This window comes from Strigops habroptila, chromosome 1 (assembly GCF_004027225.2).
Source record: "Strigops habroptila isolate Jane chromosome 1, bStrHab1.2.pri, whole genome shotgun sequence".
NCBI lineage: Eukaryota > Metazoa > Chordata > Aves > Psittaciformes > Psittacidae > Strigops > Strigops habroptila.
Window position 1 is genome coordinate 97,012,788 of NC_044277.2, and position 14,831 is coordinate 97,027,618.

The 14,831-nt window shown below is 66.7% G+C and overlaps 2 protein-coding genes across 3 annotated transcripts; both read right to left on the reverse strand.

The window, feature by feature from the left end:
• Positions 1-8: 8 nt before the first annotated feature.
• ASIC3 (acid sensing ion channel subunit 3) lies at positions 9-9,425 on the reverse strand. 2 transcript variants are annotated; one of them, XM_030492736.1, is made up of 11 exons: positions 8,355-9,425; positions 3,799-3,949; positions 3,599-3,726; positions 2,762-2,912; positions 2,608-2,664; positions 2,151-2,304; positions 1,490-1,581; positions 1,329-1,408; positions 1,188-1,259; positions 934-986; positions 9-380 (listed from the first exon to the last, which is right to left on the reverse strand). In XM_030492736.1, exons 1-11 carry the CDS (start codon positions 8,907-8,909, stop codon positions 302-304), a joined length of 1,572 nt encoding a protein of 523 aa, XP_030348596.1. In that variant the 5' UTR covers positions 8,910-9,425; the 3' UTR covers positions 9-301. The 2 variants fall into 2 exon arrangements, with proteins under 2 accessions (XP_030348596.1, XP_030348586.1); XM_030492726.1 differs by lacking the exon at positions 8,355-9,425 and having other exon boundaries at positions 3,799-4,608.
• Positions 9,426-10,081: 656 nt separating this feature from the next.
• ABCB8 (ATP binding cassette subfamily B member 8) lies at positions 10,082-14,795 on the reverse strand. Its single transcript, XM_030492714.1, has 16 exons — positions 14,678-14,795; positions 13,961-14,231; positions 13,262-13,417; positions 13,088-13,182; positions 12,892-12,997; positions 12,637-12,798; positions 12,468-12,553; positions 12,291-12,388; positions 12,101-12,206; positions 11,976-12,009; positions 11,760-11,896; positions 11,587-11,681; positions 11,243-11,376; positions 10,948-11,095; positions 10,336-10,586; positions 10,082-10,245 (listed from the first exon to the last, which is right to left on the reverse strand). The coding sequence occupies exons 1-16, from the start codon at positions 14,770-14,772 to the stop codon at positions 10,165-10,167; spliced, it is 2,055 nt and encodes a 684-aa protein (XP_030348574.1). The 5' UTR covers positions 14,773-14,795; the 3' UTR covers positions 10,082-10,164.
• Positions 14,796-14,831: the final 36 nt, after the last annotated feature.

Here is a 14,831-nt window from a genome sequence, read left to right on the forward strand (position 1 = left end):
CTGGGGCTTGGGGCAGGTCTTTAATGGGGTGGGGGACCACAGCAAGAGGACACGGCATGTACAGCGCAGCGGGGAGGGGGGCGTGGGCGCAAGCAGCACATGCAGGTACATGGGAGCAGGACGGGGGGGGCCCCGCCACCCCCAGCCCTCCGCCACCCCTTCGAGGGGGAGCACCCCGGGGCCCGGAGCCAGCCCCGCAGCCCCGTGGGGTGCCCTGGTGGCGGTGGGGACCCCCCCAATCCCCCGTCCCGGCCGGGGGGCGCGGGGCCGGGCCCTCAGCAGGCGAACTCCTCGAAGGGGCCTAGAGCCGGGTGACGAGGTAGCACGTTCGGGGCGAAGGTGAGACTGTCCGTGCGGCAGCGCAGGGGGGCACAGGCGCCCTGGGGACAGGAGGGGTGGTTGGGGGCAGCCGGGAGTCCAGGTGGTCACTCCCCCCACCCCATCATGCTGCAGCCACCATCCTTGTTCCCCTGCGCTTGGCTGTGCTGCAGGGCTCTGCCCCATTCCCCCTCCCCACACAACCCTCAGGCCCCCCAGATCTGGGGATCCCTCCTGCCCTATGGCATCCCAGAAGGGGTGGGGTGGCCCCTGGCCAGGCTAGCCTGGCTCTGGGGGAGCCCTGGGCCAGGGAGACCCAGGGGACACAGTGCTGGGAAGTGATGCATGAGGATGGGAGCGGAGCCGGCGGGGGGGTGACCCCATAACCAGCTTTGGGGATGATGCCAAGAAAAGCCTGGGATGGAGGGAAGGGAGGTGCAGACCCTTGGGGCCTGCCAGCAGGGGAATGGGGGGGTTGCATCCTCCTTGCTGTGCCCCAGCCAGGGACCCCCATCACCCTCCCTGGGGGGGCAGCCCCATGGCCCCCCATGCTGGCAGTGCCAGGTTTGGGGGCTTAGGGATGCTGTCCCCCCGGTGTGGAGCTGGGATGTCTACCTGGGCCCCGGAGGGAGCGGGACAGCGGGGCTGCCCGGGACTGCTGGGTGCTCCTGCCAGGCGGTGGGGTGCAGGACGGACGGACGGATGGACAGACGGACAGAGAGGAGCGAATGAGCGCACAGGGTCCGAGCGGGAGATGGTGCCGGTCCCGGGCGGGATGAGGCCGAGCAGCAGATGGGTGGGATGAGGTGCGAGGCCCCCCCTTGCCGGCTGTGCCAGGGGAGGGGGGTGGGGGGTTGTGGGGGGGTTACCAGGGTGCTGCTGTCGCTCCTGGGGGTCTTCTTCTTCTCCTTGTAGAAGCTGAGGAGTTTGTCCCGGAAGACCTGAGGGAGGCGGGTCAGAGCCCCCGGCCATGGGGCAGGTGTGGGGCCGGGGGGATCGGGGGGGCTCACCTCGTACAGGTAGTCAAAGATCTCCAGGATGGTGAGGAGGCTGGCGCCGATGAAGAGCCCCATCTGCCCCCCGATGTCACCTGGGCAGCGGGGTGGCATTAGAGGGGGGCTGCCCCCCTGGACATCCCCCCCCCCCCGCCCTAGTCTCCCTGGTCCCTCACCCAGCAGCCCAGCCACCTCGTACGCCTTCTTCTGCTCAATCATCTCATAGTTCAGGGCCTCAAAGAAGATGTCCAGCACCAACACGTTGTCCCTGGGGGGGGACAGATGTGTCTGGGATGGATGGACAGATGCGCCATCAGGCAGCACACTCAGCTGGGGGTGCTGGGGGACTGCATTGTCCCACGGCGGGACAGGGCGGAGGAGTCTGCCCACAGCTGGGGCGGCACAAAGATGTTCTGTGCCGTGCTGTGCCATGCCGGGTCTTGCCATGCTGTGCCGTACTGTGCCATGCCATGCCATGCTTTGCTGCGCGATGCTGTGCCAGTTCGCTCATGCTGGGGGATGTTGCATGGCCATGCTGCGCTGTATCACACCGTCATAGAATCATAGAATTAACTAGGTTGTAAAAGACCTTCAACATCATCAAGTCCAACCGTTACCCCAGCACTGCCAAGACCACCACTAAACCATGTCACTGAGGGCCTCACCTACATGGTTTTTGAACACTTCCAGGGACGGTGATGCCATCATGCCATGCCATGCCAGTTCATGTCTGCTGGGGCATGCCCTGTGGCCGTGCCATGCCGTATCACACCGTCAGGCCATGCTGTGCCACGTGCTGCTGGGTCTGCGGTTCAGCGCAGCGGTGGTGGCACTCACGCGATGTACTGCTCCGTCTTGTTGAACTTCTTGGCCAGGTACCTGGCGGAGGCCTTGCTGGGGATCTTCACCATGGAGAGCTCTTTGCCGTAGCGCACCATGGCGCAGGGCGTGCGGCAGGCGCAGTAATCGCTGTCCTTCTTCACCAGGAAGTCTGGGGGGGACGCGGGTGGGACGGGGACCACAGGGACGCGTGGCCATGACACCCGCCCATGTGAGGTTGGGCTGCTCTGAGGCCAAAGCCCAGGTGGTGGTGGCATGGGGCAAGCGTGTCTGGGGTCTAGGCAGGCCAGGACAGGCACAGGGACACTGGTGCCACATTCACAGTGATGGAGCCTGGCAGGGGGTGGGGGGCGAGGGGTCCCGGGGGTGATGCTGTGGGTGTCAGGGGATGGTGGTCTCTGGGGTTAGACCCAGGATGCGGGGTGGTGGCAGGCAGGGTGCCTCCGGTACGTACCCAGCGCGGGGTCAGCGCACTCCTTGTACTGCTCCGGGGTGCAGACGTTGGCGTTGCCTGCGGGGAAGGCGGCGGTCGCAGGGGCAGGAGGGTCTCCCCACCGTCCTGGCCCTGCAGCAGCCGCCCCCCGGCCCCAGCCCCGGCCCCGGCTCACCCGGCATGTGCACCATGCGGCAGTTGCAGTTCTCGGCCAGGTAGCGGGTCTCGCAGTCCAGGCGGCAGGCGGTGATGCTGTAGTTGGTGAAGAAGTCGGACTCGATGGGGGTGGCCTTGCAGTCCCCCCATGGCGGGGGCAGGTACACCAGCTGCCAGTCGTGGGCTAAGGAAAACACAGCGTCCATGGCGTCCCCAGTGTCCCATCCGCCTCCCAGTCCACCGTGGTGCTCTGTCCATTGGGAAGAGCCCATCCCACGCAGCCAGCGCTTGGGGCTCACCCCGCTCCCAGCCCTGCCCTGTTTGCTGGGCACTGGGATGGGCTTCAGGGCCAGTGGCATCACACCCAGTGGAAGGGAAGGATCCAGGCGAGGTCTGGTACATGGCACCAGCACGGGCCCCAGTAGTCCCAAGGTGGCCAGCAGAGCTGTGCCATGGCCAGTGCAGGTGCATGCTTGGTGAGGCAGCAGCAGGGCCCAGCACGGCACCCACTGGTGCCAAGGGCCATATTCCCTGCTGCCTGCGCCATGAGAGCCAGCACAAGTGGAGACACCCACTCGAGGCACCTATATTTAGGTGTCTGGCTGCGCGGGTTGGATGCCGCCCCTGCCAACGGTCTGTTCGGCAGGAGATGGGGGGTCGCTGCCAGAGCCAGTGCCTGCGGCAGCACCGTGGGGCTACCCCACACCATGCTGCGGTGCTCCTGGCTGTTGCAGAGCTGCTGCGCCGGTGATGCAGTACCCGCTGTGCGGCATAGGATGTCCAGTTGGGATGGCTGTGGCTGTGCCGGCACTGCCTGAGCCCCAGGATGGCTGTGCCATTGCCATGCATGGGATACCCGCTGCTGCTGGCAGGACACGAAGGTCTGGAAGCCGGGCGCCACACCGAATCCCAGCTGGTCAATGAAGGGGGGCTCCTCCTGGCTGTGGATCTGCACCTTCACCCCCGCCTCATAGGAGGTCTCATCTGCAAGGCAGGGAGGGTGTCAGGGGCACGGGGTGGTGGCTGGGCTGTGGGCAGGGCTGGAGGGTCCCTCACCCGTGTCCCCCCAGACAGGCAGGTATTCCTCTTGCTGGACGTTGAGCATCAGCTCCAGGCCGTTCCCCGCGCCGCCCTGCAGCGTGGTCAGCACCTCCCGGCCTGGGCCCCCCGAGTTGAAGGTGTAGCACTTGCCGAGGCGGGTGAAGATCTGTGGGGACAGGACTGGAGCCTCAGTGCCCGCTGTGGGGCCACCTGTGGGACGGCGGCATTGGGGGTGCTGGGGACAGGAGCTGGCCCCCTTCCGCCCTGCACCCACTGAGCTGGGTTGGGGGCAGCACCCGGGGGTCCAGCCCAGTCCCAAGGCAGGAGCCCAGTGCCCCCAGTGAAAGATCACAGTGCAGAACCCCAGCACCCCCTCAGTCCATGCGCAGGGAAGGGGCTGGTGCATCCATCCCTTCCCCTTTGGGACGAGCATGGGGCTGTGGATTGAGTCATAGGGCAGCCACTGCTGTCCCTGCCCCAGCATGGTGTCCTCAGCTCCTCTAGGCCCCAACACCCTGCAGGATTCCCCCCTGCCACCATGTCCTGCCTCACATCCTGCCCCACAGGCCCACAGCGGTCCCCATGGCAGAGGAAGAGACCTTCTCCAGCCCCACCAGGCGGGATGCAGGACCCCAACTCCTGGGAAGGCACCTGCAGCCCCTGCTTGGGGCTGATCTACCTCTTCCCGCAGCCCCACAGCATGGAGAAAGCCCCCACAGGCCCCTGTGGACACTTGGGGACACCCCTGACCCCAACATGACATCCTCACCCCCCTGCCCCACAGCTCCTGCTCTCCAGTGGGGAGCAGTGCTGAGAGCTGCACACTCCAATCATCACCCCCTAAGCCTGTGCTGCAGCTTCAGTCCTGCATCCCCCCATGACTCCACATCACCACCACAGCCCCACATCTCCCCACGACCCCGTGGGTGCAGAGTGGGCAAGAGGAGCCGCACTGGGGCAGCTTCACTAAGCCCGTGGGGGTAGGGGACAGTGGAGTGGGCAGGCACTGTGCCCCCTCCCCACCACTGCCCCACAGCCAACCACCCCACAGCCTGCACAACCCATTGCCCCACAGCTTGTGCACTCTCACAGCTGACCATGTGCATCCCATGGCCCCAAAACCTGCTCAGCTCTGGGGGTCCTGCCCAAGCCCTGCCCAGGGCAGAGCCAGCCATGGTGGTGGCCACAGCCATGGCAGCGGCACTCACGGCGGTGAAGTTCTCGGGGCCGCAGTCCTGGCCGCGGAAGCGGCAGCGCAGCAGCATCTCATGGATGGGGTGCCCGGCGCGCTGGTAGAAGGCGCCCAGGTCGTAGCTCTTGCTGGGGAAGAAGCCGTCGAGGTTGGGGGTCCGCCCCAGCGCCCGCAGGTAGTGGGGAAAGTCCTCAGTCCCCACCGCCAGCAGGTCCCCCCCCAGCCAGAACAGGTCGTTGAGGGTGAGCTGGGAGCGCCGGATGCGGTTGTAGTTGCAGAGGGTGACGGCGGGGAAGACGAGGATGCGGCTCTGCGCCTCGTCCAGTGCGGTGATGTGGGGGTACGCGGCATAGTGCCGCACCCGCTGCCCCGCCTGCAGCAGGAAGGTGCCCAGCGAGGCCAGGAAGGCGCCAGCCCAGAGCAGGCGTCGTGGTGCCGGCGCCCCGGGCACGAAGATGCGCCCCAGCCCGTGCAGGGTGCAGGAGCGGGCAAAGGCTGCGAAGCTGGCTGCCCCCCGCGGCCCTGCGCCGGGTCCCGGTGGCTCCGCAGCCATGGCGGCCTGTCCTGACATCCCTGCTGCTGCTCTGCAGGGGGATTGGGTTTCAGCTCGGCGGCGGGGGACACAGGGCGGCAGGGCGACACGTGAGCAGCCAGGGTGAGAGCCAGGACCGGGGTTGGCTTAGCCACAGCAGGAGAGGCCGTCATCCACACCATCATCCCACCAGGACACAAGGGCCTGCCCTGTGCCAGCCCCACAGAGCCACCAGGGACCAGCACCCACAGCCAGGGACCAGCACCCACAGCCACGGACACTAGCACCTACAGCCAGAGACCCCAGCACCCACAGCCGGAGGCCCCAGCACCCAAAAATCACCATGGACCAGCACCCATAGCCAGGGACCCCAGCATCCACAGACTGGGACCTCAGAGCCCAGAGCCCCCAGCACCCAGAGCCCCCAGCATGACCCTGAGCTGAGCAACCCTGAGCTGCTCCCCCAGAATCCCCCAGCCCTGCAGTCCCTTCTTCAGGTATGAGGCGTTTCCCACCCCACAACCAGACCCCCACTGCCTCCGGCCTCCCCCCCACACCCCAGGGCAGAGCCATCTCATGCCCCCACCTCATGGAGGGGCTGCACTGGGGTGCAGGGTGAGGGTGAGCTACAGCATGGTCCCCCAGTCCTATCACTGACCTATGACCTGGGGGGGGTGGCCCAGGGGGGCCCATAACTGCCCCATGGAGTCATGGCCCACCCGCCATGAGGTGTCCCCTCTGGGTGTGATGTCCCCCCATCTTGCCCCATGGAGGGGGGGGGGATGCTGCTGTGGCAACGGGCTGCTCCCAAAAAGGGGAGCCGTTGCCATGGCAACGCGCTGTCCAAGGAGGAAGGGGGGGGCGACTGCCATGGCAACGGCTGCCCGGCACAAAGATGTGCTGGGGGCCGATGGCTAGCGGGGGGGGGGAAGACGACAGGAAGGACACAGCAGGGACAGGAGCACAGCCACAGCACTGCCAGCCATGCTGGTCCCCACATGTGGGGTAACCCACCATCAAGATCCCACTGTCCCTGCTCCCTATGGATCCTGTCCCCACACCCAGAACCCTCCTGTTCCTGAGTACTCCTTGTTCCTGGGCCCCCAGCCTGCCCCATCCCTGCCAGTGCTGGGGGGCACAACTGGGGCCACAGATCCATGCCGCATGGCCCTGGCTTTGCACACCCACCACATCCAACACCAGGGAGCCCAGGGCCGAGGCCATGTGCACGGCCCCAGAGCGCAATGCCACCAGAAAGGACGTGGCACCGGGAGCTGCCGGCTCAGCACTAAGTCCCAGGGCAGCGGATCATAATCCCTGACTAAACCCTGGCATTAGCTCCATCCTTTTCATCGGCAAAGTTGCAGTGTGTGCAGCTGGAGGCAGGGCTGGGCCTCCCGGGGGGCCGCGTGTGCCGGGGTGGCCACGGCTGCTCGGGCAGAAGTTTCTCACCACAGCCTGTCATGCGGCACATGTGGGCAGAGCCCGGCAGCATCACAACCCCGGGGGCAGCCGGAGCAGCGCAGCATGTGGATCATCGGCACGGGAAAGGAGGCAGGCACCCGCACAACCCTGGGGCAGGGAACAGTTCAATCACACTCCCCAGCAAGGTGCTGGCTTTCAGGCTGCAGTGAGCCTCCGTGTGCCACCCTGGGTCCTGCCCTGAGGACCCTCAACTCTCACACCGGTATCCCACCCCTCAACCACAGGGGCATCAGCAGAGCTGCTCCAGCAAAGGGCCCATGGAGCTGCTGCCCTAGGGATGCTTTTCAACTGAGGAGTTAATTTTCCTTGGGAAAATTAATTTTGCGCACTAAGAGGCTTAAGCTGCCGGTAATTGCTGTTGTGATAGCGCAGCCACGGTGCCGGGGATGGGGACTCAGCAGAGTCGTGCACGGCGGGCGCAGGCGGCACAGCTACCACAGCACGCTGCTTCCCCGGCGCTGCCGCAGCACGAAGGACGTGCCCGTCCTGTCCGCACCACCACCCTGCCTGCACCACCTCCCTGCCCGTCCCTCACTGCCCAGGCGGGCGCAGCACAGGCTGCCCATGGATGAGGTTTGCCTGAGGGAGCCGAGTGCTGAGTCAAGGGTCCCCATGCCCATCCAGTGCTGCACGGGGCAGGAAAAGTACCTCCGCCTTGGGCCACCCTGCTGCCCACACCTGCACAGGGACATGGCAGTGCTGCTCCCCCCACCATGCTCTGTGAGCTCCCCGCAGCGCAGGGGATGCAGCTTGGTGCTGTGCAGTCCCACAGGCACACTGCTGGGGAACCGTAGGGGTGGTGAGAGGACACAGGCACTGGTGATCACCTGGGTTGGGAGAAGAACAGGCGCAGCCCCCAAGAGCAGCACTGGGGCTGGGTGGCTGTGGGGGGACATCTCGGCACAGGGAACCCCTGCCCATGCCAGCGCAAGTGGTTGCTGCTGCTAGTGCCCAGGTGGTGTCTGGGGCTGGCACAGGGGCAGCGGGGACATGGGCTGAACCCATGAGCATCCTGCACCCACCAGCATCCCATTCCTGAGTGGGTGCTCGCAGACAGAGCCGCCCAGGCTGGCGCAGGCCTCCAGCACAGCACAGCTCCTGCCCGGGCGCTGTTCCCAGCTGCCCGGCACCCCTGCTGCGAGCATGGGGTGGTGACACCCCTGGCTGGCAGCCGGCTTGCCACAGCACACATGGAGGTGGGCAGGGGCTGATGTGCTGCAGGTGGCCCAACGCACTGGTAGGATGGTTGTGGGCTCACCCATGGGTGCCATGGCAGCCCCAGCAGCGCCAGTGCCTGACCCTGGCGGGACAGCCGCACCCATGCGCGGTCACCTCTATCTAGGCACTGTGGTCGGCACTCACCACGGTGAAGTTGCGTGCGGTGCAGTTGACGCCGCGGAAGGAGCACTGCAGCAGCATGTCAGACAGGTCGTGGCCAGTGCGGTTGTAGAACTCGGCCATGCTGAAGGGCTTCGCCTTGAAGTTCTTGAAGTTGGCCTTGTCGCGCAGGGCGGCCAGGACGTGGGGCTCGGCCAGCTGTGGGTTGCTGATCTCGTAGCGGTCGTTGAGCAGTGCCAGCAGCTCGCCCACGTGGTACATGTCGTTGCGGGTGATCTTGGAGAAGCGGAACTCGTTGAGGTTGCAGATGGTGATGGCCGGGAAGGTGAGGTTGTGGGCAGCCACCTCGTCCAGCTTGGTGACGTGGGGGTAGGTGAGGAAGTAGGCGACGCGCTCGGCGCACACCAGCAGCAGCAGCCCCAGCGAGCCCAGGAAGAAAGCGCCCCACAGCACGCGGCGCAGCGACACGGCCCCGTAGGCGAAGACGTGGCTGATGCCGTGCAGCGAGGAGCTGTGGGCGAAGGCCCGCAGGCTGGAGAACCCCTCGCCCTCCCCACTGCCCTCCGAGCCCGACCTCATCCTGCCACCGGGCCTCCACGCTCCCCACCGCCCTTAGCCCCCTGGTCGCCCCATCGCCGTACTGGGCTCAGGGTGCAGCAGGCAGGGTGGGCAGGGGATGGCAGGCAGGGGATGGAAGTAGGAGATGGCTTGGAAGGGCTGGCAGCGAGGGGATGGTAGGGAAAGGTTGTTAGCAAGGGGTGGCAGGCAGGGGATGGCAGGGAAGGGATGGCAGGGAAGGGGTGGCAGGCAGGGGATGGCAGGCAGGGGATGGCAGGGAAAGGATGGCAGGGAAGGGATGGCAGGGAAGGGATGGCAGGGAAGGGATGGCAGGGAAGGGATGGCGAAGCTGCGCTGGATGAGCAGGGAAGAAGGCAAGGCAAGACTGGTCGCTCCCTCCCCGCACTTGCCGGTGCCGCGGAGCCACCGGTCAGTGCAGCCCCATCTCCGGCCCCATCCCCATCCCCGGCCCCGTTCCCGGCTCCGGCTCCGCTGCCGCTGCCGCGGCGCAGCCGCTGCCGGTCTGCGGCCGCCCCCGCCCCTCCCGCGGCGGCTCCACCCGCCGCCGCCCCCCGGCGAGCACGGGCGGGGGGCGCGGAGCCGGCCCCGCCGCTGCCCCCGGGCACGGACCCCCTCCGGGCCCGGCACTGCAAGAGCCCCCCTGGGCCGTGCTGGGGCCCCTCCACCGGCGGCTGCGGAGCGGGCCCGGCCCGGAGCCCGGAGCCGGCAGCGGCGGGGCCGGGGGGTTGGGATATGGAGGAGGGCTCAGCAGGCAGGTCCCTCCCTCCCCGGGGGGCCCAGGGCACCCCCATCCCGGGGGTCACGCAGGGGACTCCCAGCCCAAGAGAGTCACACACACACAAGGGTCCCCACGCACAGAAGGTAACAAAGGGGTCCCTCTAACCTGAGGGGCAACACAGGGTGCTCTTCACCCCAGGGGATGATGAAGGGGTCCCCCCCTCTTTGGGAATGATACAGGGGTCCCCCCACTCCAGGGGGTGACGTAGGGGTGACCCTCCACCCCAGGACAAGATGCAAGGGACCCCCACCCTGGAGGCTGACACAAGGAACCCACAACCTGAAGGGGGTCATACAGGGGTCCCCCATCCCATAGGGGTACCTCCCCTGCCGCCTGGCCTGGTCTGGTTTGGTCCCCCACCCGGCACCACACCACAGAGCAGAGCCCTGGCAGCCACTTTCCACCCCTGGTTTATTGGAGAGCACCAGGGGGGCAACACCGGGTTCAGGTGTGACCCCCCCGGGCTCTGCCCCACACTCAGGACTTGTCCTTTGTCTGCCTGCGGATGAGCTCAGCATAGAGCCCACCCCGTCGCAACAGCTCCTCATGGGTCCCTGCCTGTAGGGACAGTGGAGATGGAGTCACCCGTGGTGCTGTGCAACCCCTGCCCCACACCCCCACCCCACAACCTCCCCCCGCACCCCTCACCTCGGCCACCCGTCCCTGCGCCAGCACCACGATGAGGTCTGCCCCGCGGATGGTGCTGAGGCGGTGGGCGATGAGCAGCACGGTGCGGCCCGAGGCGGCGCGGTCCAGCGCCTCCTGCACCACCTTCTCCGACTGGGCATCCAGCGCGCTTGTGGCCTCGTCCAGGATGAGGACAGCAGGGTCCTTCAGCAGGGCCCGGGCAATGGCGACGCGCTGCTTCTGACCCCCCGAGAGTGCCACGCCACGCTCGCCTGATGGGCACAACCAGGGATGCCCTCAGTGACATGGGTTAGTGCTGGACTTGGCAGTCCTGGGGTAATTGCTGGACCTGATGATCTTAAAGGTCTTCTCTGACCTAGTTGATTCTATGATGGTGCCACACTGGCTGGGAGACCCCGACCCCAACGATGGGAGTAGAGGGGCACAGCCATGCTCCCACCCCAAGCCCAGGACCCCCAGGAAGGCAAGTACCCAACCACATCCTCCCCATGGGCAGCCCAGCACAGCCTTGTGCCAGCAGTAACCAGCAGCCGATGCCCCCGAGGGGACTTGGGCCACCCCAGCCAGGGTCTCATGCTCTGTCTGTCCCGCGGTACCCAGCCCAGCACATACCCACAACGGTGTTGTAGCCCTCAGGAAAGCTGCGGATGAAGTCGTCAGCGTTGGCGAGCCGTGCCGCAGCGTACACCTCAGCATCAGAAGCTCCTGGCTTCCCGAAGCGGATGTTCTCCATGATGGTTGTTCCAAAGAGCACCGGCTCCTACGGCAGCATCTGGCCTTCAGCATGGAGCCCCAGATGGGGCCACCTCCCACCCCTCCTCTGGGGACAGTGTGGGGCCACAGGGTTCCATCCTGCACCTGGGGGAAGTGCTCCAGAGCAGCCCAATGCCCCATGGCAGCCCCACACCTGGCTGATGAAGCCGATGACCTGCCCTCGCAGCCAGGAGGGGTCCAGGGAAGAGATGTCATGGCCGTCTAGGGTGATGGTGCCCTGTGTGGGCTCGTAGAACCGCTCCAGCAGTGCTGCCACTGTGGACTTCCCTGTGGAGGGGAGCCCCTAGCCCCATAGCACCCCCAGCCATGCATCCCCAGGACCCCAGCATCATGCAGAGCTGCTGAGTGGTGCATGGTGGCCAGTTCCCGGTCCCTGGCACCTACTGGGCAGGAGGATGCACCCAGGGACCAGCGAGAGGCTGATCTGGCATCCCTGGGGTGCTGGGAGAGCTGGGGGGGCCATGGCCAGGCCAGTACCTCCTCCAGATGGTCCCACGATGGCCACAGTCTTGCAGGGCGGCAGGGTGAGGGTGAAGTCCTGCAGGACCAGGTAGCCAGGGCGAGTGGGATAGCTGCGGCGAGAGGAGTGGGGCGATGTGGGACCATGGTGCCAGCCCCCAGCCCCCAGAGGGGCCTGCAAGAGGACTTACCTGAAGGAGACATGGTGGAAGCAGATGCGGCCGAGCAAGGAGTGGCTGGGGATGGATTTCCCGCCCCGCAGTGCCACGCTGGGCTCCAGTGTCAGCAGCTCAAAGACACGGGCACCGGCGCTCAGCCCTCGCACCACCTGCGGGGATGGCAGTGGGAGCGCTCCCAGCCCCGGCTCCACAGCCCTGGGGGGCAGCAGGACCCCCACCACCACCTACCTGCCCCAGCAGGATGGACATGTTGGCCATTGACCTGCGGTGCACAAGAGGAGAGGCCGAGCTCAGGGCTGAGTCATGGGTATGCCGGGTGCCAGGGGTGCTGGCATGCCCGACCCTTCCCTGACCTTTGCACCGTCTGCGAGGCCACCAGGAAGGACATGAGGTCCCCCGGCGAGAGCTCATCCCCGGCCATCAAGGAGCCACCCACGAAGATGGTTCCCAGGACGATGCCTGTAGGATGCAGGGCAAAGATGTGACCTGAAGGGGGTCCTGCCCCATGGCGCCACTAGGTCCCACCCCATGGCAAACACTCACCATTGAGTGCCAGGTTGGAGAGCCCTTGGAAGGCGGCGATGCCCAGCCCCAGCCGCTCATTCAGCCAGCCAGCACGGTCCACCTCGGCGCAGTACAGCCTGCAGGCAGGGATGGGGCTGAACCCCCTCCGGGCCCCACACCGCCCTCGCAAGGCAGGAGCCCCTGCGACCTCCTTACCCTGCCTGCCGGTCCTCCATGGCGAAGGCGCGCACAGTCCGGACGTTTCCCAGTGCCTCATCTGCCACCCCGGTGGCCTTGGCCACCTGCAGGGAGAGGGATGAAGAGGGTGAGCAGGGGAGGACACCCCCTGCTCCAGCCCTGGTGCGATGGATAAGCGCAGGGTTACCTGCTCCTGTGCCCTGCGGGAGAGGCTGCGGAGGAAGGCGCCGATGAGGGCCCCGGCAGCCACCAGCACGGGCAGCGCCACGAGCAGGAGGCCGGTGAGCTTCGGTGAGAGCAGGTAGAGTGAGACGAAGCAGCCGGCTGTCTGCGTGCTGCTGCGCAGGCCCTGCGGATGGGAGCAGGAAGGGGTGGGTGCTGGGGCCAGAGGGACTTGTGGGGAGCAAGGTTGGGGGTCAGTGCCACCAGCTGCTGGCTTCACCTGCGAGATGGCCAGCTTGAAGGAAGACTTGAATTCCTGGATGTCGGCCGTCAGCCGGTTCACCAGCTGCCCCGTCCGGTTGGCATCGAAGAACGCCACGTCCTGCCTGCCAGTGGGGAAGGAGGTGGTGGGCTGGGGCAGTGGGTTGGGGTCCCCCTGTGCGCCCCATCCCCTGCTGCCCTGTGGGGTGTCTTACTGCAGCAGGGATGTGAAGAGCGCCTTGCGCATGCTGCCAGCCACCTGCTCCCCGACCCGTGCCAGCAGTGCAATGTACCCGAAGGTCAGCAGCCCCTGCAGAGGAGAGGGGCTTGGAGGAGCATGGAGAGGGAGGGGAGCTCTCTGGGACCCTCTGATCCAGCTCAGCACCCACCTGCAGGCAGTAGACAGTGAGCAGGCGCAGGGCTGGGTGCCGGACCTCCTGCAGGTAACTGGAGATGTGGCCGCGGGTGCAGTGGGCCACCACGTTCACCAGCTGCCCCAGCAGCACCGGGATGTGGACGTTGAGCAGGGCTGCGCCCAGAGCCAGCTGCAGGGACAGCGGCCGTCATGCCATGGCATGGTGACAGCAGGCATCACGCCATGGCATGGGAACCACATGTGTCGCACCATGGCACAGCAATGGTAGGCGTCACACCATGGTACAGGGACGGCAAGTGTCATAGGATTACAGAATGGTTTGTGTTGGAAAGGACTGTAAGATCAGCCAGTTCCAAGCCACCTCACACTAGACCATGTTGCCCAAGGCCCTGTCCAACCTGGCCTTGAACACCGCCAGGGATGGAGCATTTACCACCTCTTTGGGCAACCTGTTCCAGGGTCTCACCACCCTCACAGTAAAGGACTTCTTCCTTATATCTAACCTGACCTTGCCCTGTGTAAGTTTAAACCCGTTACTCCTTGTCGTACCATTACAGTCCCTGATGAAGAGCCCCTCTCCTGCATACTGTGTCATGCTGTGGCACAGTAACAACAGGTGTCACACCACGGTATGGGGGCAGCAGGCATCATGCCATGGCACAGGGACAGTGGGGACAAGGAAAACCACAGCCACCCGCCTGCCCCTGCTCACCACCACTGCTGCAGAGAGGGCCAGGATCTGGGGACGCAGGAAGGTCCAGAACACCGACCAGTCAAAGGTGGGCTCTGGCCGGGGCTGCGCGGGCTCAGGGACAGCGGGGACAGTGGCCTCCTGGCAGCGTGCGGCTGTGCCCAGCAAGCCAAGCACCACACAGCCTGCAGCAGGGCCGACCAGGAGCAGGCAGCGTGGGGCTGGTGGCGTGGGGCTGGGGGGCAGGCAAGGGGGGCTGGCCAGCCCCGGGCGGCCCCCCCCATACCTGAAACTGGGGAGAGGAGTGAGCACAGGGTGCCCAAATCAGGGGCCAGCCCCAGGGACATGGGGGGCCCGGACAAGGGCCGTGTCCCCCCACGGCACGGCCAGCCCCCCCCATGCCATCCTGGGCTGTCCCAGGTCAGGGAACACCCTCATTCCCCCCCAGCGCTCCCGGTGTCCCCACTCCCGGGCTCACCCCAGATGACCACCAGCGCTCAGACCCATCCGACTCTCCCCCTGGTTCCCCCACACCAGCGTTTGGGATCCTCCCGCCCCATCCCGACCCCAACCTTGCAGCCCCCGGGAGCCCCGACCTCCCCGCACCCCGACACCCCGCAACCCCAGACCCCAGACTTCCCCTCCGCACCCCGAAGGGACGCAGGGGTCCGGACAGCCCCCGCCCCACCTCGAACGGCCCTGGCCCCCGGTCGTCCCCGGCCCGGGACTCCCCGGTACCTGCGCCCCGGGCCGGGGGCGGGCCGCAGCGCGGGGAGAACCGAGCGGAGCCCGGGCCGAGCGCCGACCGTCCGCAGCAGAAGCCGCACCAGCATGGCGGGCAGGGGCGGACCCGGGGCGGGCAGGGGCGGACCCGGGGCGGGCGGTACCGACA

What these genes read in the sequence shown, in the direction of transcription:
- ASIC3 (XM_030492726.1), bottom strand. Translation starts at nt 4,546, where the DNA reads ATGTCATGTTGGGGTCAGGGGTGTCCCCAAGTGTCCACAGGGGCCTGT. An exon ending in CGAGGTGGCTGGGCTGCTGG is followed by an intron (nt 1,409 to 1,489) that starts GTGAGGGACCAG and finishes CCCGCTGCCCAG; the next exon opens with GTGACATCGGGGGGCAGATG. An exon ending in CCGCTCCCTCCGGGGCCCAG is followed by an intron (nt 381 to 933) that starts GTAGACATCCCA and finishes TCCTGTCCCCAG; the next exon opens with GGCGCCTGTGCCCCCCTGCG.
- ABCB8 (XM_030492714.1), bottom strand. Translation starts at nt 14,772, where the DNA reads ATGCTGGTGCGGCTTCTGCTGCGGACGGTCGGCGCTCGGCCCGGGCTC. An exon ending in ATGGAGGACCGGCAGGCAGG is followed by an intron (nt 12,389 to 12,467) that starts GTAAGGAGGTCG and finishes CCCTGCCTGCAG; the next exon opens with GCTGTACTGCGCCGAGGTGG. An exon ending in CGTGGGACCATCTGGAGGAG is followed by an intron (nt 11,377 to 11,586) that starts GTACTGGCCTGG and finishes TCCCCTCCACAG; the next exon opens with GGAAGTCCACAGTGGCAGCA.